Source organism: Channa argus, chromosome 20 (assembly GCF_033026475.1).
Source record: "Channa argus isolate prfri chromosome 20, Channa argus male v1.0, whole genome shotgun sequence".
In the NCBI taxonomy this organism is placed as follows: domain Eukaryota; kingdom Metazoa; phylum Chordata; class Actinopteri; order Anabantiformes; family Channidae; genus Channa; species Channa argus.
Window position 1 is genome coordinate 10,216,503 of NC_090216.1, and position 25,501 is coordinate 10,242,003.

The 25,501-nt window shown below is 37.5% G+C and overlaps 1 protein-coding gene across 1 annotated transcript in view; it reads right to left on the bottom strand.

Annotated features, from left to right (window-relative positions):
- LOC137105966 (protocadherin-15-like) overlaps positions 1 to 25,501 on the bottom strand; it is a 157,045-nt gene that overhangs the window by 101,854 nt on the left and 29,690 nt on the right. The window contains exons 3-9 of the mRNA XM_067488842.1: positions 20,742 to 20,756; positions 19,923 to 19,988; positions 12,263 to 12,423; positions 10,978 to 11,133; positions 8,041 to 8,160; positions 6,873 to 6,983; positions 3,238 to 3,408 (exon numbers count right to left, since the gene is read on the bottom strand). Of these exons, the coding sequence (XP_067344943.1) occupies positions 3,238 to 3,408; positions 6,873 to 6,983; positions 8,041 to 8,160; positions 10,978 to 11,133; positions 12,263 to 12,423; positions 19,923 to 19,988; positions 20,742 to 20,756 (800 nt within the window). The remainder of the gene's footprint in view (positions 1 to 3,237; positions 3,409 to 6,872; positions 6,984 to 8,040; positions 8,161 to 10,977; positions 11,134 to 12,262; positions 12,424 to 19,922; positions 19,989 to 20,741; positions 20,757 to 25,501) is intronic.

Genomic DNA, 25,501 nt, shown 5'->3' on the forward strand with positions numbered 1-25,501 from the left:
CCCTTGGTGGATGGGCGGGGCCACACCTGGTGAGATGGAATTCGAACCCGTGGCCTTCTGCATCGCAACCCAAGGCTCTACCGCTGAGCCACCAGGCCCACTACTGCTTGGCATAAATGACCGGCATCTTAGTGTGAGGGGGAGGCAGGGAGAGAAAAACAGACAGAAAGCAGTTATGCTGGCTCTAAGGCTCTGAGGTTGTCATATCTTATAAATCTGATTAGGACTCAAACTATAAGAGTTCCTTGACTCTCCTCCTCGTTCGTTCATCTCCTCACTTCACCTCCCTAGGTTTCTTTTAACCTGGCAGCTCTCTGCTGTCCTTTACACTTGTTTTGCATTTCTACCTTTCTAATCACAGCCACCCATCCATCCATCCATCCATCCATCCACGTGTTACAGTTGTCTGACTTACTCTTATCCCAACAACAGTGTGAGGGGAACAAATGGAAACCCGACCTTTCCCATAATGTGGTTTGTTGAAGCAGAACATGTTAGGGTACTCATGTTGGATGGCTTCAAAGTCTGTTCTTAATCAATCAAACAGGGCTCTTTAGATAGAGCAGCTTTGATTTATAGATAAGGGTGCATTCAGGCATACCTAATGGAAAAGATCATGCTGTTGGCATAAACACGCCTTTATTTAAATGACTTAAAATAGGTTGGTTTTAAGTATATGGCTGATTTTGTTGTGCATTTTACACTAAGTGAAGCTATAGTATATTTAACCATAAGATTTTCTTTCCTTTGGGATTTGCCCAAAGGAAAAGTTTTTTTGTGTTTTGTTTTTCAGAAATAAAGAGTGAAAGGGTCTGTGCAATTTTAGTACTGAACATCCACAGTGTTGAGACACTTGCAGAAGGCAGAGAGAAAAATGGTTAGATTAATGCAGCAGAATCTGAAATGAGCTGAATTCCAGTCCATATTGGGGGGCAAGCTACAAAAGCACTTGATCTTACACTCATCCAAATACAATTCAGAGACTAGTCAGAGTTGAGGGAATTATTGCAGTCAAACATAAGAGGACACTGAGCAGGACCTGCTGCAGAGTGCATGTAACCCTTTCACCACAACAAAGGCCAGAAGCATTACAACGAAGACATATTGGCCCATGTACTGTGTTTCGCTGGAAAGTGGATGAGAGGTAGCAACAGCTGACCCCAGTCAGACTGACAAAAAGCAACAGTCAGGATGGTAACAGTGGTAAAAATAGTACAGGAATAAAAAAAAATACTTGCATCCTGTGAAATCTGATCCATATTAAAATAAGTGATAATTCAATTATCTTGTAGTAAATTTCTTACAATTGTTAATTATTCTATCTGACAGAGACACGATTAAAATGCTACATACAGTAGATGATCTGCGTTTATTAATTAACACACGAGTAAAACAGTTCACATGAAATGGAAAAAATATCCACCATGCAACGTGCACTGATCTAAACTTTGCAGAACTAGCTAATGTTGATTAATCACAAAGCTGGAGTGACTTTTTCAAACTCCTCACGGCAGGAGAAGTACTGGTTTAAATAATGACATCAACAGCTTTGTTAACAATCACCATTTAGACATGTAGTAAGCCAGGTGAGTCTTCATGTACAATGCATGGACCCAGGAATTGGCAAATTTAGACACAATGAAGACATTATTACTTCTATTACAGGCCCTTGTGTTTTCGGACTATGGCATGTCAGAGCACCTGCTATGAAAATGGTCCATTAAGTTTTCTACAGTAAATATGAGTTGTAATCTTGCAAATGGTAAGGTACAGAGATCAGTGGGGGAAAAAAAAAAAATCACCAATGGCCAATAAAAGCCCAGTTTACAATTACTCCTTTTACTAATACTGGTGTAATGTTCTGGCATCATAAACACTGAAATCAGTGAGGCATCCGTTATCAGCAGCAATTTGTATTAGGAGCAAGTGACAAATAATATTAGATTTAAATGGAATCTGTTTTGAATCGCTTTAGCTGTATTTTCTTAGGATTACTTTTCTGTCTATGCCTCTACCTCTTCCTCTCTGACTACCCCCACATCATTTTCTCTCTACCCTCCAATCATAAAACACTGCCCCTGTCTATGCACACTCGCTCCTTTTCAAAACCAAAAGGTGTAAAGTAGATTTACTCTTGTTGATCCCTGGCTGGGAGAGAGAGAAAGAGAGAGAGATGCATGTCTCTTACGTTTTTGTGTGAGAGAAGAGAGATGTAAGAGAGAGAGAGGGATTTTATGGTGGAGAAAGAGTTCCCTGAGTGCATTTGGAGTAAAGTGAGCATATGTGCACATGTGATAATAAGCTGTGTGCGCATGTGTGACAAAGAGCTCAGTATAAAAAGGAGTATAAAAAGGGAGATGAAGACGACAACATCCAGTTAGGCGTGACTGTTCAATTCTCTTTACACTGTTATTGGTATGTGTGTGTGTGTGTGTGTGTGTGTGTGTGTGTGTGTGTGTGTGTGTACATGCAAGGGGGGGTGTAAGGCATGAATGCTCTGCTAGCTTGTTATGATCAAGAGGTGCACATGTGTGGATCTGTGTGGAGTTGAAGGAATGAACGGTCTGATGACTTGTCAGAGTTGAGGACTTTGCCTGCAGCAACTTTGTCTCATTTACAAAGTAGTATTCTGAGTCGCTCTAGATAGCAGCATCAGCTAAATGCCCAAGATACACATGCAAAATTATACAGACAGCTGAATAAGCGTAAAACATATCACCATGTTGCAGACACACTAACACTTTCATAACAACAGTATGATCAAAAAGAACAATGTTGTCCGGTACAGCATAGCAGAGATCCATTAAATACGCTGGTTTCGCTATGGACAATATTAAAATAATCTTTCTATAGTTTCTATTTATGCAGTCCACATCACGTGACTACAAGCAACATCCAGAGGCTCAACCAAAATGCTCTCCAGTCTTACATCTGTGAGTCTATAGGCAGATCTCTTTTTGGGTCCCCACGCTCAATGTTCATTACCATCTCTCATATTACAATCATGTTCAGCCTGTCAGCAAACTTCTGTATGTATGTGTAAAAAGGAAAAAAAAAATTATATATATTTATTAAGTTGTAAGAAATGACCTCCAACATACACGCAAGCTGTTATACTACTAATATCAACTAAAGGAAAGAAGAAATGCATTAAATCACATATTAAAAAACATGCCTTCTGCACCATGCATACAAATTTTATAATACTGTACATGTTCATAACAGGCAGGCACTTACTGGCTCTGTCAGCTCCAACACATTAGACCTATACGTGATAGGTCTACAGTCACGGGTTTTTCCCACGAGAGTACATGGTAGAAACATGGGACCCAAGTCATCGCCATCGAGTACATCCACAGTTAGCGTGGTGGTTGCTGTACGACGGACACTGGGGTTGGGCGCTCGATCCTACAGAGAGATACAGCTTTTTACTTTATTGTTTAGGACCCTTTCACGTTTAGATACTTCCAAATGCATATCCTGAATAAGACGTGACCAATCACTGTTCAATAAGTTTGAGTTTAATGATTAAACTCAAACAATAAATAATCCTCAAGGCTTCATTAGAGTAATTTATTGGATAGTCAGGTTTTTCTTCACACTCTAGCCTATTCTGATTGTTGTAACTTCCGAAAACACACATCTTCCTTTTTTATAAGATTTTAGTTGGTTAATAGTAGCAATTTAGCTTCTAAACATCTTAGCAGCATACATTTTTCCTCACATCTTGCCGTCATGCCAACTTACTGGAAATCTTTTGACATTTCCATAAATAAATCTGCATCCACGGTAAAATGCTTACAGTTTACACAAATGCTACCATTGTAAATGTGACTCCCTTGATGCCCCAGTTTTTTACCCTGGCATGCTGGTTTGCATTTTTCTTAGCTCTAAGGTGTCTGCCCTGGTAAGAACATCTCTTACTGTAGCAAAAATCCTTGGTCTCAGTAATACAGTATATTAAAACCAGTGCTACAACTGTATAAGTCTTAAGATTTCAAGCTAAAAAACACTAACGAGAAATACCGCTCTAATTTTATCTGCAGCTATAGTAAACATATATCGTTTATCATATATTATTTTGAAATGATAAACTAAGTCCAGTAATTAATTCCAATGTGTTTTTTTGACTTTTAAATAAGAAAACATTCACGCGCACACACAAATACACACTCTAAATGAAAAATGGATGTGCTTACACATTATGAAGTTTTTGTTCTGAAAAAGAGCTTGCAAGGTTTTTTCAAGGCCCTCCTTACATACAACTCAAGGTCAGAGTCATACACTTTAAGTGAAGTTCTTCAAACTTTTATTTCAGCTTATGCATAAGCATGCAATGATTTTTTGTGTACACATTTTTATATCTAGTGTGTTTATCCACTTTTGATTGATGAAGTATGCAAATACACAGGAAACACTTAACCCTATTCATCTGGTCAATATTCATTTTTAAGGTTTTATTTTACATTATTAATATAAACACAAATAATGTTTTTTGTGAAGCTCTCTATACACAAGAGACAAATCAGAAAATGGAATGGGAAAGCAGACAAAACAAAACAAGCAGTGCATTTTAAATGTCCAGGAAGGAAAAAATAATAATTGTATTTCATATTTGTGCAAGTTATTTAGATCCCAATCTTCTGCACATTAGTCCTGGTGGTGTCAACATAACAGACAGGATATCTGCACTTATTTCTATCTTTTTATTTATCTGCCTTTAAACAATTTTCCTCACATTGTTGAAAAAAAAAAGAAGACAAGGTGAACAAAGAAATTGTCAGTTTAAAAGAAAGAATCTTGTTTGCAGCTTTAGAAATTTTTATAATATAAGTACTAATTAAAAGATATTTTAGTTTGTTTTTTGATAAATTATTTGAAGGCAGTTATAGATTTATGTGGCTCTGTCAACTCCCGCTGCTTTTCTGCTCACATAATACTACAGTAGAAAAGGTCAGTTGTTTTTTAAGATATGTTTTTTTTCACCCAGCTGCACATGGTGTTTGAGTCTTTACTAAGAGTTCCTATTTAGCAAATTCACAGACACTCAAAACAATCTTAATATTGTATTCAGATGAACAGTGAATATGTCAGGCTTTCAAGCAGTCAGAAACACATTAATCTTTCATTGTACTGTTGACTCTGTATAATGCTTTCAGAGTAAATGGGCCTTGATACATAAATATTTGTCAAGATACTTTGCTGAGTACTAAAGAAACATTTTCTTGTCACAACAAAAACCCTAATGGTGCAATCAGCCACTCAAACTATTTTTTCTCATCCCTTAGTTTAGATCATCCTTCAAACCCTTTAGCACTATTCTCCATAAGTCTATTTTGCTTGTTGAAAAGAATAAAATAAAATTAGGAAAACAATAACAAAGAAATGGCAAAAAAAATGTTGTTGTTTTTTTTTTAAATCAACACAGTATGTAATGCACATTCAGCTAGTACAGTTATAGTTTCTTCATCATCAGAAGTGACTTTATCACAGAATGTATTAAAAGAAAGTTATAGTACAATAATGAAAACTGTATTTTTGCAAGGGTTTGCATCCCCTTTGTTCTAGATTCTAGGTTATTACATTTAATATATGTAAAATCAGGTGTCTGAACTTAAAAAATACAGTCAACACTTATTGCTTGATGAGTGGCACCAGGTGTGTTAAACTGGGGTTTCACTTTAAATGTGCAATTGGGTAGATCTCAAGGAGCAGTGTTAAGCACTTTGCTGAGAGCAATAAAAATAGTGGGGTCAGGAAAGCAGTTTTCATAAGACTTCAAAATAAAATTGGTAAACCTTCATAGAGCTGAATAGGGATATAAAAATATTTCAAAGCATTTATGGATACTAGTACCAACTGTGAAAACCATATTCCAAAAATGGAAGAAACACTGACACACTAAGATTCTTCTAAGAAGTGAAAGACCTAGAAAAATAACCGAGAGATGCTAGGGAACATGCTTCAGAGCTATGTAAAAATCCAAAACAAACAGCAGGGAACCTGACAGAGTCCTTAGAGGCAACTAAAATAAAAGTCCACATCTCCATAGTAATACATTAGCTGCACAATCTGGATTGTATGGGAGCAAAGCTCACAGAAAGCCAGTGTTTGCTTCAAGACATACCGGATTATTTTGTCGGCTGAGACCATAGTTTAATAATTGGTCATAATTCAGGTATGTGTGATGAGTAAAAAAATTAATAAATCTCTGCCTATGAGAAGAGTGTATGTCTGCATCAGGCACTGGAGCTCTTCATAAAGTGCAAAGAAGAATGAATCCAGCCCAATGTCAGAAGATTTTAAAGTAAAGCCCCCTACCATTAGTTCAAATGCTAAAAATAAAGAGGTAGTGGATCCCTCAACAAGACAATGATCCAGAGCACAATGAAAAGACAAGTCAGGTGTGGTTTATAAGAATAAAGTGAATGTTTTACTATGACTTTCCTGTGGACAGACTTAGAAAGGATTTACATAGAAGACAACCAATCAATTTGGTAGTCTTCAAACAACTATGCCACGAAAAATTGACAAAAATGAATAATCCTAACCCCTCCCTTAAATTAGAGGATACAAACCCTGTTCAGAGGGCACCCAAGAGGTTGGAGTACATTATAAGGACAAAAGGACATAACATTTTAGAGAACATTTCATAAGGGATACAAATTATGTAATTTTCATTATTTTACTATGATTTTCAGTTTATACACTCTACTACTACTTCTAATGATAAAGGAACATTTTCAACCAGCATAATGTGCATTAAATATTCATATTGGTTTTACATTTTTGCCATTTCACAATAAGTGGAAGTAAAGTTTTTTTTTGCTCAATTGTACAAGTATACCAATTAAAGAAAACAAGGGACTTACATTTGCCTGTATAATGACCAGATACCGTGTTATCTCTTCATAGTTGAGTCTTTCTCTAAGAACGACTGAGCCAAACAATGTCAGGGGGATGTCAAAGGTTCTGTTTGTTGTCTGAAATGTAAAAATAAGTTAAGTAAGTAAGTCACTTACATGAAGAACAGGTCATTTTCTTTGAATTTGGCAGAAGGAGTCCAGACATATACAGTAATAGTACGAGAAGGACTATAGACGTTAGCCCAGTAAAAGTGTAGCAGTGACCGATCACGAACTGACTTGACTTAGAATTAGTGACTTATAATTAGTTATACATTTCATGGATTAAATACTGATTGATTTATATTTACTATGTAATGTGATACTAGAACAAAAAAAAAGACTTACAATTTTGAGATAAAGAAAAGCACTGTCAAATTATTACTTGTTTCGACTTATAATATGAGAGAAAGGTTTGCCTTAAAATTCCACTAACATAACTAAGGGGTTTCGTAAATAAAAATGGCAGGCTCTGTATGCTATTACCTTAGTTTGGTTAATAAGATTTGTTCGTTTAGACAAAGTACATAATTGTTTGAGCTAAACACCAAATTGAATTACTCAAATACTAACTCTCATCATTGTTCTCACTCGTGAAAATACACAACCATGATATCAGGTGAAAGACAGCAAGTTTTCATTATTAACATTTTTCTTTAGACTACAAAAAAAAACTATATTTTGAGCTTCCTTGTAAACATTGCAAGTTCTGTTTTAATATTAACTAAATTTAATAACAAAAACCGTAAGAAGGGGATTCTAGACTAAGTCACAACAAAAATTAATATAAGGAATTTTTAAGTTGAATTTGATATATACACACACATCAAGTAAATTTTTAAATTTAAACCGATTCCACAAAATTCCTGAATAATACACAAGTATCATTATAGACAGAAAAAAGATTATCTTATGAAACTAATAGGGGCTTCTTGTGAAAACACAGAATAAAAGATTAAAGAAGGCATGTTATGTCTGATCTTACATGATCTCTCACAGCTCTGAAACATTTTCTAAGATTAAAATCTGACTTACTGGCACAGCTACAGTATAGTGCTAAGCCATTGGTCTCTAAGATTTCATCAGAAGAGCAACATCATACTGAAACAGTTAAGGAGCCACATAGTTAACCTACCGGGTCTTTGGGGTTGTACTGTATGGTGTACTCTATCTGTCCATTGGGACCATCATCGATGTCTGTTGCCCCATTGTTTCCAGAGAAACCAGAGAATATAGTCGTTCCTATTGGTGTCAACTGAAAACACAAGATGGACAAGTTCAGCATATTTGTCTACAGCTAACTACATGATGTCAAACAAGTAAACACTTTCAGCTCTACTACTAAATTGTTGTGTATTTGTGTCATTGTAGTTTCTTGCTTATGGGGCAGAAATTAGACATTAAAAACACACTACACGTTGCCAGTCATAGGGGATCTTATGGCCTTCTTGCCGTCTCAACCAGACAAAAATAATATGACTTGCAGTTTTAAGATTATTGTGCTCGTATTGGTCTTGGCAACTTAAATCAGCTGGGTGCTGTGTGCTTTCATTTGCACTGGAAATAAAATAAAATACAGGAAGCTTAGTTTGTCTAACTTTTTAATCTAGCCGCCTCACGGAGTTCTTGCTACTCCTCATTTTCCTATGTAATAAAAGGTTGAGTGGGAAATTTGGGATAGAAAATTATAGGCTCTGTTCCCATAGTGTGCTAAATTTACTTATATATGTGTATTAATATGGATATTTTTACATCAACAGATTTGCTTTGAGATTTAGTCCACAGCAGACAGTAGGGATCTGTCTCTCTCTGTTTGAATTAGGCCTAAAAACATGAGAAAAATCCAACTGCAGTCTAAAAATGTAAGTCGCTGTAAAAAAACCACAAGCAAGCATTTTCAGCCAGTTCTAGTGGAATGTGTATACACTTAATCCTTTAAAACCACATGAGTGTTTGTGCTTTGCTGTTAAGAGGTTGATAGCTTGCTGTCTACAGAATATGCTTAGTTGTCCAAAATATAAAAAGCATTGTGTCCAGCCTGAGCACTGTCTTTTAACTACAGTCCTTCAAAAGAGGAAGGAAAGGGAGAGGGGTCAGACTGAAGACTTCAACTCTAAGACCCACAGGTGTTTAAGTCAGTCAGGGGAGACTGAGGTCCCGGACGTGAAGTCCATTAGAACACATCACAGCTAATTGTTTGCAACTAGCAACTTTGGAATTTAAGGTTATCTTTTGTTATTCCTGTTTAAGCCCCCATTGGGCTTTTCAAAGCAAAAAAAAAAATAAAAGCTTACTTTTGATATTTGTTCCATATCAAGCACATTCGAGCGTTTCTTTCTGAGAGACTTTTTCAGTCAACTAAGTGAGTTTAACACTTACCGCAGCACATGAAAGGAAGAATTTTACCAAACATAAATTGTAATTCTGAATTTTTTGTTTGTTTGTTTTGTTTTTTCAGCCACGGGACTTGGAATCTGTGATTAGGTATTAAAATATAAGCAACAGAGACATTTAAGATTAGGTTTAATTTAGTTGCTGCACCAGTGATTTGTTACATCATTCCCCTCAACAGGGTTATCTCTGCCTCCCACTGATCTAACAATCGTCTTCAGAACATCTTATGCTGTCACTTTGCCACTTTTGGATACGGCACTAATGAAACAACTCCACATTCAGGGGCTGTGCCAACTCATGAAATCAGCCAGAGGGATCACCTTGTACCTGAAAACTTTTCCCAATGAACCCATAAATTGTGTCCTAGACATTCTTATAAGTAACAATATTGCCTTTAAGTGTGCCTTCATCCGTCTGCCATACTTTCTTGCATAGAAATAATTGTTTGTAATAGTCAACTAAAAGTAGGTTAAATGCAGATAAAGCTGGATGAACTCGAGTCACACTCTCAATATTAAATTTACTGCATTAGGTGGTTGGAGGTCTGGGGAAAACAGAACTAAATTAGACAATTGCCAACTGAAAATGAGCACTTACATACAATTTCGGAATAAATCTGCAGCAGCTTTTAATTTATTGCTCATAGGAGAATAAATATTCATCTTTTTAAAATTATTACCACCTAACAGTCCATATTTATCTTGGTCTGCCATAGAATTAATAAATCCTAAATGCTGTAGTGGTCAGTGAACAGAGGGAATTATTTTAGTAGCAGTAATGAGAAACTAGAGGGCTGTAAGTGATGGCAAGAGGAGGAGGAAAGACAAGCAGAAATATATAGAATGTGGCAGAAGAAAGGTGGAAAGGTTAAGAAAAGGTGACATAATGAAGAACAGGGAGTAGTGAACGGGCATGAGGGTGGGGAGGCACAAGAGAGCACAAGAGAAACACAAGAGAGGCCAAAAAAAAAAAAACGTAGCGAAGTTGGAAAGACAGATCGAGTTGGACAGGCTGTTGAAACCTGTATAATGAGACACTCTACAGGGTCTGCGCTAGCAGCAGGCTCATGTAGCCTTGTCCAGTTTAGGTTTGAACCTCTACTAGCTAAATTCTGCTTCCCTAGACTTAGGAGGGCACACAAACAGTGGGACTGGGATCTTAAACTCCTATTCACAGCTGCTCAAAACCCTGATTCATGCTGCTCAGTATGAATTCAGTTCTGCCCTTTTACTTTGCTCTGACAGCAAAATGCCACATATTGTACAATACTGTTTGATGGTGCTTTTTTTCCAAACAGTAAAACACATGGCGGTATGGACGTCTGCCAAAGTACATTTACTGAGAATAAGTCACTGCACCCTGTTACACTGGGTACACTGTTAGCAGAGCAGCATAAGAGAAGGTTAGTACAGTACAGCTGATTTAATGTCTCCTTGCTGGACTGAACTGTAGTCTCTTTTCTCCCATGGTCTCCAGTCTCATACCCATGAGTCCCATGTCTGTCATCATGACAGAGAGCAGCACTGGAGAATTATGGATTACTATAGATGGGTCTTGATTTAGGTAAAAAAATAAAAAATAAATAAGTATTACCTCAACATAGTTTTTATATATGAAATATAATTTCTACTCGTGTGCCATAGTTGTGTCAGCAAAAGTGTGTGCGTGTTTGTTTTACCTCATTGACAGCAACATAGTATCGTGGCTGCTGGAAACGTGGAGTGTTGTCGTTGCGGTCTCGAACAACGATGCGGACCTCGTGTAAAATCACGGTGCCTATCAGCTCGTTGGTGCACTGAACCTGAACCACGATGGAGTGGATATAGGAGGGAGGCTGCGAAAGAGAAACATCAGGGCAGGTCACTGTACAGTAGCAGAGGTTCGGAGGCACCTGCTACAATATGTGAGAACCATGTTTCCATTCGGACTGCGCGAAATGTCGGTTCACCATCGTTATTGGAATTTGCGCGTGGGCAGTTTTCACATTGCACGTGCTTCATCAAGTGACACAAATTAGTGACGCTACATTAAATTATTTCAGAATCAAAAACACGACGACCTTGACCAAAAACAGCTAATTTGTCGTCGGTACTTTCATGATAAGCTAACAAATGATATAAAACATTTTATTTCTGCTTCCAAAACCCCAACTTCAGAAGACGCGTCAAAGCGCTCACCTGCTTATGTGTTTGAGGAGCGGAAATCAGTTGTAAACCAGTTTTGCGCATTGACTAGTGCTGTTCACCACGCATAAACGTTTCAAGTGAACGTTGTATTGAACATTTCTATTTTCAACTAAATAAACTGAACGTGAGCGGGAAATATGGATGTGGATGTGCTCCTTACAGTCCCACCGGTCAGCCACCTGCTACACCTCCTCATGCTTCCTTAGTGAGGCGTTCAAAGACCGTGCAGATCGTTGGTCATTTGTGTTTACCTACAAACATCTCCCCGATCATTCTAGAAAAGGGGTCACCAACATATTGCACGCAAGGACCACATGAGTAGCCCGCGGGCCTGTTCTAAAAATAGCTCACCCTAGCGCCACTAACCAGAGCTGCATCTAAATCTTTTTTAAATCATTACCATGATCCGTGTCTTTACATAGATGAATAGCATTAAGTTAATTAATTACTAATAATTAACATATAATTAAAGGTAAATGGAGCACATTTGTTATTTCAAAAGTGTGTATTAAACTGGTTGCCCTTGCATTAATCAGTACCCAAGGAGTAGCTCTCAGTTTCAAAAAGGTTGGTGACCCCTGTCTAGATCTACCAGTTTTCCCCAATTTAAGCTATTCAAGTCATCTAGTAAAAAGTGGAATAACGTGAGAAGCCAGATTCATTAAGACTTTTGGTTTTCTCTATCTCAGAGTGAAGAGCCAAACCAAGCAGAACCAAATAGCATTTACAATGTATAAAAGTGTACTACAACCTAAATCTAAATCATTCTTTTCTTACATCTCTATCCAGAACCCGGCCAGTGCTGTTGAGGTAAAGGGCTTGATTGGAAGGGTCAAGGATCACCCAGTAGTTGTTGTTATCCCTTAGGGACAGAGAGATTGTACGATTCGGACCCTGTGCCACACCATTTATCTGCATGTTTTCCACCAACAGTGTTCCTGGGAAAGGAAGGAAAAGGCAATCGTTTGACAGACACACACAAAATTCAGAGTTAATATAGTTAAATTAACTTCTGCTGATAAATGGTTTGATCTTACTGTATATCTACATTTATTAGGATGACATTTTTTAAAATTGTAATTTTTCCTTTTAAAAGGGTTTTTGGAGAGTTTTTCCTTACTTGAAATAATAGTCTTAGGACAGGGGATGTTGTGTGTGTGTAGTATTGATCATAAAACTGATTTTTTTGTAGTGGTATAAATAAATACAATTTAAATTGTTAAATTAAGGATATCTGTTGGAATTATGTGTAAGTAGCGTCCCAAGATTAAGACCAATTAGACGGAGAAGTAAATACAGTAAAATAAAATAGTGAGAGAAAAAAGGAGAGAGTAAAAAGCATGTGGGATTCAGGCAAATTTAGGTTTTACCTACAGCAATACTTAATACTAGCAAAATAACATTTTGGAGAGGGTTTGCCAATGATACAACAAATGTTACATTAACTGCAGTTTTTTTATTGTATCATTTTCCATAACACTCTCACAATAAACAAGAGTGAATATTAAGACAGACTGTGCAGATGGAATGAAACTAAGGTCATGTAACACAGTCCTTTGTGGGTGGTGGATCAATTTTGGAATAAGAAAATAATAAAAGTCAAAAAAGAGAGAGAATGAGTCTGAAATACAAACAGGGACAATAATTTATTTGCAAAATATATATTTTTAAGTGAAGCATAGCAAGCTCTTCATTACTACAAAGCTGTAGTAAACGGTCAAGGTTAACAAGGAAAGGGCACATATTATTATATTATCTGTCAGTTTGATAAACTAATATGTTGTTGTCAGGATGAAAATGCAAGGCCATTGTATTTTTTAAGTTTCCTGAAAAAGAAGAGATACAGAAAATATGTGACAAAGAAAAAAACCCCAAAAAACAGAGAAACAAAACGTTGAACTATTGATCTGCACAGTCCCAAATCATAAGAGACCCATTGCCATTTGCTACAAACTGCATTATTCTAAAAACTACTGTATAAGTGTGTGTGACAGCAAAATGCTGCTTTAGCACATTTTAAAATATCAGCTTTAGTCAAAGTTTCTCTTAGCATCTGTCTTTTAACAGATGTTTGCACGGACAGACCAGTACACCTGCAAACTAAAACACACACAGATAAATCTTGTTTGCAGCTCGTCCTCTGGAATGTCACGAGTGAACCTACAACCCCTGAGAGCGAGAGAGAGAGAGGGAGAGAGAGAAAGATGAAGACAGAGGCTTATAGAAAGTTGAGAAAACAAGCAGGATTGTGTTCTTCATATTTTCTCATCATGTGCACTCACACAATATAAACATACACACAGAACGATTCCATATCTGATCTACCAGACATAAAAGTGGGTCATGGCCTTCTGCGCTACTATGGAAACCATGTCAAATGCCTTGCTGTGATTTGCTAATGTTAAATAAACGGGGACATTTAATGAAATTGGTTTCTTTTTATGAGAAATGGGTTAGAAGATGGAATTCATTAGGAGAGTTTCATTTCCTACCATTTTCTGGCTATTTCTCTTCTGGTTTTTCTACTCCTGTCTTGCAAAATGGGGGGGGGGACCCACAAGTACAGGCAAAGAAGAAAGAGAAGGATAGTGCCTGCACCATGTGTAACTATCTTATACCAAGACTATCATAGACTTATACCAATGAGGACTTTATAGGATGTGTCACTGAATAGGGCACTTACCAGCACCTGATAAATTGACCAATGTATTAAAGCACACAGGCAGGACCACATGAAGCTGTGTGAAGCAACACACAGAGCAGAGGGAAGGAAAAAAGAGAGACGCAAGGAGCCGTTAGAGAGCAAAAGAAATTAGAAAAATACATAAGAATGTGAGGTGAGAAAGATTGGGTTGAATGAGAGGGTGAGAGTAATAAAGAGTAATGAGAATATTAGTGGAAAATAGAGAGGAATGAGCATCGTGGCGGTGCATTAATAGAATTTTTACAGGACATTAGCTTAACTCAATGTACCGACACTTCTGGGGTGTCAGGCAGGTGCGAGCCATGGGCTGAAAAGTAATCATTGCATCTACCTGCTACTTCAGCTATTAGAAAGGGAGGAAATAGGGATTGAAAAAGAATACTTGCAGATGGACAGATGTAGTGAATGTAGACCTAAACAAACTCCTACTGTTCCTCATCATCCTGCGATAACTAACATTATTAAATTGTGTAAACCAATAAATATTAAGTATATAGTATATTACAATTATTAAAGAAACAATAGGTTTCACATTTGTTTAAAATTAATAAACTAATTATGATACAAACTCACATTATTTGTAGAATATGAAGGAATTTTTAAAAAGAAATCAAGTATGATTGCAATGTGCTATTCCACAGAATAATTTTCAGCAAACAATTTGCTTTCTTCAAGTTAAGCTAATTTCTTTACAGAGGAGTTGACCTTTATCTTATCTTGTTGATATCTTATCTCGCTTCTTCAATGTCTCCCTACATTCTTTGAGACTTAATATTAAATGTCCCCACTTCATCCTATTAGACATTTGTGCGATTGTCATGAATAACGTATGAATTGTTGAGTTATGGACACAAATGTGTATTGTAATGTCAAAGCAACCTTGACCTTTGACCAGTGCAATCTAATCAGTTCATCCATGAGTCATAGTGGATGTGTGTGTCAAATTTGAAGAAATCCCCTCAAGGCTTTCACAAGATTAAAATAAACTTGTTGTCACAGTGACCTTGGCCTTAAGCGTCTGCTAAATGACTGATTCTGATTATAATTGTCACAAACATCTAATCTGTTTATCCTTGAGTCCAAATGAACATTTGTGCTAAATTTAGCCTGGGCTGTTGTCAGTGCATGGACATAAATTTTAACACTTTATCTTAAAACTGCGATCTAGAGAAAATGTTTAAACCGTAGCATTACTTGCTAACTTACATTTATACATGCACAAACTGTCATATTACATTTTTTTAAATTTATGCTTTGTAATCACATTAAATGCATAATTTAATAAAACTCTGGCATCATGAAATTGTAAAAAGAATAATTTCAGCAATCATAGTCTGGCTAGCAAAACTCAGCTGCACACTACGAGCATCCACCAGTCTTTAGCAGCTCTGAGTCGGCGCAATGCTGGCATTCCACCCATGATGAGATTGCGAGGGTTCAATGAAGATGATTTAAAGTTAAATTAATTTCATGGAGCCGAAGCTGGTGGATTTTACTTCCCTTTGTTCATTGTCAGAGCAGCTGATAAAAGAACAGAAGAACAAGCATGGTTCTGATGATTGCTGGTGAATGGTTTATTCATGTAAAATTTTAAATAACCTTTATTCTAATGACATTTCAATGACTATATTTGCAACATGTAACAGGTTTTTACAGGATCTCCCCATTATATTTATTGGCAAAAGCAGCTTGAAAGTAAAATCTTTTCAAATATTAAGTTTGAAAATGAAATGCCACTGCAGTAATGCCTCCAACACTGATTCATCTGAGGTTTCATTATACATTTATCTGATTTTAAATTACAGCTACATCGCTGGGTTTGAATACTTCCCTTTTGTGACAATCACTACATCATTCTCAGGTACTCACAGGCTCACAGGCATTCTTTGTCACCTGTTTCTTCAGAAGGATAAAAGCAAGAAAATTCAGCAATATACGTCAAAAAACGAAATAAATGTCTTATTCTGTCTCAGCTCTTGCCAATAACAAGCTGTCTGGGTAGCAGTGGCCATATTACACAACGCACTAACATTACGCATTGAGTATTCACCTTCAATCAAATGACAGGAACAACCCGGCTTACACGAATAAAGGGTCTGCTGAAAATTTATCATTTTTGCAAAGTCCAAGGGCACCAATATTTTACACATGATGTGAAAAGTGAAGTAAATGTGAAAAAACAAAACAAGGATGACGAAACCTCATGTGCGTACTTGTAATTAATGTTTTAACTGTCGCTTTTGAGTCTGCGTAATTCCGTGTTCTTGCTCATTTTAAGGATTGTATGATTATTCATTCACGTTTGGTTATTTACTTAACTGACTGTAGTGAATGAAAGAAGTGTAGTGAACTCAAAGGTCAAACCTTTAGCTGCTGCATTTTGCTGTATTTTTCCTGAATAGTATAGAAATACAAAAGCCAAATACTTCATTTCAGTGGCCAAGCTACGCAGAATAGCAGGCCGAGTATATTTACAGCAATAGATTCATATTGTCACAGCAGTCAAACCTATCCACTCATGCTAATCACACTTTTACCAGATACAGTTTTACTACAATCACACCCCTGATTGCAGTACTATTGTTTTTATGACATTTTGCTGAGGATAAAAATTGTTCATCTATAACTTGTTAATCCCTCTTCCTCCCTGCCTCTGTGTTTTCTGTGAGTCTTTCTCCCTTTTGCTAACACCAACCCAAGATAATCACCCTAAAGGAAGACTCTCTAATAAATCTGTAACGCTATTTTACAACCACATAGAAATACAAAACATTATGCATACAAACCATTCCAATAATAAATTATTGTTTAACAGAGGAGGAAGACAACTGCACAGTCACAAACACGCAGATGGATTAATAATGGAATGCACACATTGTTTAAAGACAGTAAGAGACATAAAAGACATAGGACAAGATATAATACTTTGTTACCATGTTGCATCTGTTCTTTTTTGTGGCATTATTCTGTTGCACAACACTAATGGCAAAAAACTATTGTAAAAATTTTATTTTTCGCACACGTGCAAAATCCTATTTCATCCCCCTTCACATGTACAGTTTCAGGTGGAGTTACTCACTTAAGTCATTCAAATAATTCTCGTCTGAGTAGCCTTACATTACATGTGGCCACAGCAATAAGCTCACAGCAGTGGTCGGTGATTTGTCGGCTTTATATGACCTTGGGTTTTACCTTACAAGCTACAGCTACTGGCTGAAGTGTTGATTAGGCTGGACACTACCTGCAGCCTGAGCACATGGCCTGCAGAGAGTACTCAAGGATATAATAAGGAATAATTTCTTTTTTAATAGAAAGAAATCAGACATTCTACAATAAAACATTAATTACACGTTCGAGCTGTTCTTTTTATTCTTTTATTCTCTAACTGCTCTGTTATTATTATTTTATTAGAGATGATACTTCAAGAACACTCTTCACCTTTTAATGGGCTCTAACTTTCTGATACCAAGCATACAGTCTTGTTTCAAGATTAAATAAGATAAGAATCTTATAATATGCTGAGTAAAGGATACTTATGCAGCATTATTTCATGTAACAAGTGGCCATGATCCACTTTTATATCTGGTAGATCAGATGTAATGTAAAGTTTAAGTACCAATCCCAGGCTGAGGTGCATACCTAGTAAACAATAATAAGAACACATAAGATGGAAAATAGGTGAGACAAAAGGAAGTAGCACCAATTGCAGAATCCTTCTGGGGGGGCGAAACTGATTGGAGACAGATACAGCAGTTGCAACTGACAGCAAAGAAGAAATACAAGCAACATGTAGGAGGAAACAAAAGCACAGATGCAGCTACATCAGGTGTAAAGAAAAACTTTGCCAACCCACCAAGTTTTGGCCCACTCTGGATTTTACACGAATGAAACTAAGATGGTAAAGACTACGACTACTCGCTCACGATCATCCTGCTGACAAGAAGACAAGGAACACCTCTCCACTGCTGTGTTAACCTATAGAGATATAGCATGTAAGATTCAAGCACCGGAACCAATAAATAAACACCCAGGTGTTAATATTTTACAGAAACTGGTGCTGCAGCTTTGTACACAGATGTGAGAGATGAAAAGAGAATGCACACAAATGTGCTTTGAGAGCTGCCTTCACCTGCAACAGGTGGACTTATTGATATGCTGTACTAGAGCAAGGCATTAGAGCAAAAGAGCATCTATTGTACAAGTGTATTTAATGCAAATCTTGGAATTTGGACAATATCTTTCAGAAACACTTTATATCTTAAAAAGTTTTTGATATTTATCTAAAAACATACAAGTTAAAGCTAAATTTTATGTAGACGTTTACAGAAAACAAGGTAAACAAGTTGACCTTTTAGTCAATCCCTTCTCCTTTTTGGCAAATGATATTTCTTCAGGTTGAATGCTGTTTGACAGCTGTCTGTTTTAATAATGCACTTATTTTATGAAACAAATGTACTCTTAAAGTGTACATTACATACAGTACACATACATTATCAGACCACTGTGGTATTGAAAATGTTAAATGTCAAGGTGCTTTTTGTCATTTATTTTCTTGCAATACATCAAATTTTGTGATATATCAATATCATGGACAAAATACTGTATTGTAACTGAGTCATATTGTGCTCTCACCTGCAATTCTCAGCCCTAAATGACAGGCCAGCTGCATAGATTGAACTCCTATCTGACAGTATCTGTCTGGTGTTGCCTTGCTAATTTCTTTTGGTGTCAGTTAGGATTACTTTGGCCAGGTATCAGCATTTAAAACTTGGCAAACATCAAGACAGATTCTGAGCATTAATCTATAGGCTGGAGATAACAGTGTTAACTAAAAGTTAATTTACCTGTGACGAAACTAATTATTAAACGTATTAATTAAAATGTGGTCCCTTCTCGATTAACCTGTGATCTTCACAAAAAAAGGTCCTATTTTTACACACACACACACACACACACACACACACACACACACACACACACACACACACACACACACACACACACACAGCTGCACTGCACACACTGCAGCCTACAGTCTCACACTGTAACTTTAAACATTTCCTTGTGAACATAGAAAGAAGGCTGGTCTGGTTATGTGCATAGGTGACAAAATGTGACTAGAACTAGCAAAGTAAAATATTTTGCCTGCTTATTCAGTACAAAAACTAAATGCTTGTTTTTGGATTCATGAGTGTGTGGGGCTATTTCTTGGTTGGATGCAGTGATTTGCTGTCAGGCAGGCAGTAGAAACTCAAGGTGTATATTTCTAGTTAAGCTGCTGGCAGCTGAATGTTCTGATGTTCAGAAAGGTTTTCCTCTCTGTGTTTTGGGTCTTTAGGCTGAGCTAACCTAACTGGCTGTAGCTTCACATTTACTCAACACCTGTATTGATCTTCTTCTCCTGGTCTCTGCAAATACGCATATTTCGTAAAATGTCAGACTATTCTTTTAAGCATGCTGTTCTGTGACACACAAAAATCTGTAATTCACACGTAGAAAGACAAAAAGATTTCCGGCTCTTTTTGCTCAAAGACAGCGATGTAGCTCAGAATGACCTGATGTCCTGTCTGCAGCAAGAATCAGATTCCAACTATGACACAGTTGGCACAGACCTAATGAATATAAATGAGTGTAGGTTACCTGCTGTGCCAATCAGCATCTCCTGAAAAGGTTACGATCATCTAACAGTAAAAGGTGATCTACTTCCCAGAGTGAAGGAGTAAAACTACTCACCATTGGGGCTCTCTTCGTCTATGGCAACGATGGTAGCAGGAGGCCCCGAGCGAGACAGTTTACATTCTGTGAGGAGAAAAAAGGAAAGAGTTAAGATCGGTAGCCTGTGATACCGATTTAGCTTCAATTAAATTTTAGAAATCAGTAAAACGATAAACCTAAATGTAAAACATGTGGATGATTTCACTCAAATGTTTAAAAGAAAAATTAGTATGAAAGATTTTTTTCTTTGAAAAGTATGTGTCACTTTCATACTGAGTGTCACTTTCACATGGTACTGGACTCTGCAGAGCACACATCTGTATACATCAGACATGAGCAGATTGGCTGTGAGAGGCAAACAACAAGGTGCTGAAGGGACTGAAGGTAAAAATAGGGGATGAGTGAAGAAAAGGGCTATGGTGTAAGAAAAAATGTAGTGTCCAGACGGTAAGAAAATGATGATTGAAAGTAACAGATGCTCGTTTTAAAGGTAGAGACAATATATTGAAAAATACAAACAAGAAATACAGAGAACTAAACACCACGGGTAGGTCAGAAGAAGGTTGTGAGCATGCCATATAGATAAAGGATAAGGTTCCTCAAACCTCATTCTTCTCTATGTTGGAAAATGAAAAGGGTGAAAGCAGGGCAGTACCATGATTGGAATGAAATGAAATAGAAAAAGAGGTGAGGTAGGGTAGGTGAGACTTGAAGAGAGACTAATATGAGTCCTTCTCACTTGTAATGACAGATGCAACCTTAATAAAGTAGTACAGCAACTGAAGTTAGGAGTGTGTGTCAGTGTTAGAAGAGGAAGAAAAAGGAGATAGTTCTTACCCTCGTATTGCCAGTCTGCAGAAAGGAAGAGCCGTGTCATTAGGAAAAGAAAGGTAGCAGCCGAGGGAGGAAAAGAAAAAAGGAGAAGCAGAGGAAATTAAGTATTAAGTATTAAGAGCAAAGCATAGCATCAGAACAACGAACAGACAAAAGGAAGTCAAACTTAAAATGCGCTGAAGAAGATTTGGTGCAAATAGAGATGAAAACAAACAAATAAGAAAAGCACCAAGAGGGTGATGTCTACATGTATTGTACGCAAAAGTTAATGTGTTTACCGCTCTAAGGGGTTTGCACCTCCATTCACAGCCACCACAAGCACTTACTGTATTACTATGAGGGGAAATCATTTCAACCTGAGCTGGAGGCTTGAAATGCTACCATTCAGAGGGAAAAAACACACAGCCATTTAAGGGTTCTCCTTAATCTCTCTGTCCTTGCCAGGATTGAGAAATATAAGAACACCCACATTCACCACACAGGGCAACATTATTGTACATCTCCTGAGAATGCTGGGGGAATAAAATCCCACAGGAAGGATGGAAGACAGATATCTGCTCACCTAGAAAATAGACTTCATGGAACAATGATCACATTCACTCTCTCTCCTGCTCTCTCTCTCTCCCCCCCTTCTCGATTAAGCTTTACAACTGTGTGACATCATAGATTAACGGGGGATCCACTGATATTGTTTCTTGTTCCTTGCTATGGGAGGTGGTATTGAATGTTCCCAGATACAGATACAGATTAAACTGTCCTATGGCTCCAAAGTAGCTAATCATACTAATAAAAATGATTGGCTTCGATATTTGTCATGCTGACAACGAAGCAGAGGATGCATTCTGAGATGATTATGCTGCTGTTCAACAAATAAAGAAGTTCACCACTGGTGTGCACAGAACGTTCTCTTCAAATGCCTCTAGTATCCACTTTTTAAAACCCATCACCTTGGCTGCCTGAAAAAAATTTATGGCTATTTTCTGCCCCACACTTCCCTGCTATCCTGTCAGCAACCTAGGTTAATACAAAGTACTTCACATTGACTCTAAACACTGGGATTTGTGGTCTATATATTAGTTTGATGTATTGATTGAATATTAAAGGAACAGTTATACAATATACGCACTTGCATTCTTTTGTAGGGTTTAAAAACATCGGTACAAATGTAAATAACACCTTAGTTACAGTAAGTATGACATCATCTTAGTGTTGGGTTATCGCAGTGAAGTTGCTAGGCAACCTGCAGAGGCGCTGCAAACAGGTTAATTGCTACAGTAGGTGGATGGATAAACTGTTTACTATGACTTTATCTTAATGGATTTATTAGACAAATCACAGGATATTAATGAGTGAGATTCAAAGACACTGTAAGTTTATTTAAACCTGTTAACAATAGCTACCCCCAGCTTCCAGTCTTTATGTTATGGATATATTCCATATTCAATACACAGTCATGACAGGAAGCCTGATCTACTCATCTAACTCCCAGAAGGAACACAAAGCATATTTCTACCATTTTGCCTTTACAAAATGCCAAAGCATCCTGTCTAGTGCCAAAGTAAGCCATTGAAAATTTGGCTAAATTATCTCTTCCACAAGACCAGAGCTTTATGTTGCCAAACTATAAAAATACTCAAATTACTAGATAGTAGTTGCCAGTTTTTGTGTTTGTGTCCAGTTCAGCTTTCCAACAATGGATATGACCCAGTTCCTTACACTTTGAAGTCTTTGTGGTGGTGGGATTGTACTTTTTCAACGCTTTTGCAGTTTAAAGTGCACATTTCTACTTGGCAATTCAGAAAGATGCATGAGCCATGGAACAATAGTCACTAGTTACATCAGTCTATCAACTTGCCTGTGTGTGTGTGTGTGTGTGTGTGTGTGTGTGTGTGTGTGTGTGTGTGTGAGAGGGTGAGAGATAGAGAGAGAGAGAGAGAGGGAGAGAAAGAACAGCAGAGGACAGATGTGTATCCCCTGCTTGTCTGCCTTTTTATCTTTCAGTGTAAGCTGATGCCCCTCATCTATTACTAACCAGCCATTTGTTCTCTATGGGGCATCTCTGCCTCTCCCTCTTTCTCTGCCCTCAGTTTCTTCCCTGCTCTGTCTCTTCTAATTTGCCTTCCTCTCTCCACCTGTCAGTCTGCGTCCCCCCTTAAATAATAAAAATTAAATGGGATGAAACAGTCAGCAGCCTGCCTTTTAATGCAAAGCCTTACATAAACATAGAAGAGACCTGTAAATTAACTGAACTAAAAGTGTATATATGCTGGTATAAAGAGCTTATGCTAATTTAAAGCACAAACTTTATTCTATTTGTACTGTAATAAACGGCAAACATTTCTTTCAACTGTACTCCTAAAAAAGAAAATACATCTATGTATCTGCCACATACTGTTAGATGACCTGGATTAAATTGTGGGTTATAGTGAACTCTTACTAAAAAAACTACAGAGGAGTGGACTGCATTGAAATGCTAATTCTCTGCTCTCCTTTCACATAGGTCACAGGTGTATTTCATCACAAGAGTACAAAAATAAAAGGGCTCATATAACACACTTCGTATCCTCTTATATTCAGGTACTTATCCCCTTTGAGCATGCATGCTTAACCTCAAAAGTTTTACCTTGTCCATTTCCTTCCTGCATTGACATGTACTTGTCTTCCTGTAAGCACTCACTTATTCTCAAAGTTTCTGGAAAAGATAATCACTGAAATGACTTTGTGCGTGAGCAACAGGATAAATCCACTTAATGCCAGGTTTCTGTCAGGCTGATGAAAAGCTCTATGGAGAGCTATGTGAGGAGAATGAGGGGGAAGCGTTCATGGTGTGGACCAAATAAAGAAAGACTTAAAACTCTGGAACAGACTGCTCCATTCAGACAATACCACCGGAAGCCAATGAGAAAAACTCACTCCGTTTCAGATTTATCATCCCTCTAATGCCTCTTTATTTTTAAGCAGAGTGTTTCAGTCAATACCTTCTTTATTTACTATTCAAATTCTGTCCATCTAAATTTGGCAGGCAGAATAAGCAGGTAGGGGTTTCCAAGGAGGTCAGAAAGAAAATTACAAACAAAGTGGACTGAGGAAGAAGAGAGGGAGTGACTGCAGCCGATGACCACAGCAATCAGCACAAGCAGGCTTGAGCTTGTATGAAATTACATACTCAAGTATTTATGGTGCACACATCCACAAATGCTGCTTAGAAACCGTCTTATGAACTCCATGTGTACATAACACTTCTCTACACTGTTACAGTTAAGCTCCTATGCTCCTGCACTCACACATGCTAGAGTTACCATAAAATATACATGGTCACACTGTGACTCAGTGGGGACACCGGGACAATGAGGTTCCTGTTTGTGTGTGAGGCTGCATCCACTCGATATGTGGAATGAGTCACTCCACAGACAGAAGCTTCCCCATTGTCTCCAGCAGTGATATCAGTTTTAATGTTATTTTAGCTGTCACAACAGCAAAGTAAAGGAAGGTAGGGATAGTTTGACATTCTGTGTCCTGTCCTTATTAAAACCATCAATTCCTGAACATATTTGCATGTATGAGTTTAGTAACACACGTTGGGCATTAAAGTACAGCTTTAAAATATCTGGGAAAACGAATGTGTGCCAAAATATCACAATCATACAGCTGCAACACAATAATCCAAAGGGACAAAATCCAATAATGTGGACATGCATGTAGATGAGAATTTTTGCTTTGCCATATTGTGAAAAATGTATACTAATTTGGGTTGAAGCTATACTTGACCGCAATCTGCTTGTTTCCATCTGTTAAATACGTGCTTGGCCACCTTGCCTGGAGTCGAGATTGTGAATGGGAAAACCCAATGACGGTGAACTCCAAAACATGCTGGTTTAATGTGTGAACATGCTGTGGCAATAAAAGCAAACAAACACTGTCTCAAGAGACGCCTGTGATCAGGTTTCTGAAAGGAGTTTTCTCTTAAAGGAGAGAGAAGTTTGAAAAAGCATGATTGATGGCCACAGGGCATGCAACTGGCACGTGCAAAAAGAAACCAGCATGGCGCAGGAGGGAGAGCGGTCGTCCATCAATCCCACAGTTGTTTGTTCGATCCCCGGCTCCTCCGGTCACATGTCGAAGTGTCCTTAAGCAAGACACTAAACCCCAACTTAATTGCTTTCGGTGAGTGTTGGCCAGCTGCAAAGCAGCTCCGCCCACGGTGTGTGATTGTGAGTGCGAATGGCTGAAAGAGAAGTAGTGTAAAGCGCTTTCAGTGCCAATAGGTCATAAAGCGCTATATAAGTGCAGACCATTTAAACATGTTATGATGACAGTGTTGTGAGCCAAAGTGAAATGAATAATAAAACAACAGTTGAAAGAGTCTACAACAAAATATATGAAGCTGCAAAATTTGCATAAGTATTGTCTCTTTCACAAGGAAACAATACAATTAATGTCATCACAGTGACCTAATATTGTAAATAAATGTATAAGTATTAGTATGCGTTTAACCTTCCCATGGTATGTGTGGGCATGGACACATTTAGAGTTTTCCACAGGGTTTGTCAGCTAATTACACATTAGGCCATTTTGATATGCCTTGATTAATATGCAAAGAGCCCCCTCAAGATAATTTGCTTATTAAAAGCACATTATCAAAATGCTGTCAATTTAAATGTTCCTCTGTCCATTCAAACCTGGGTTTCTGTTCTGCAGCAGGGCTCACAAAAAGAAAAATACATTTCAACCCATCAGAAACTTTTGCTACAGAATGAAATGTC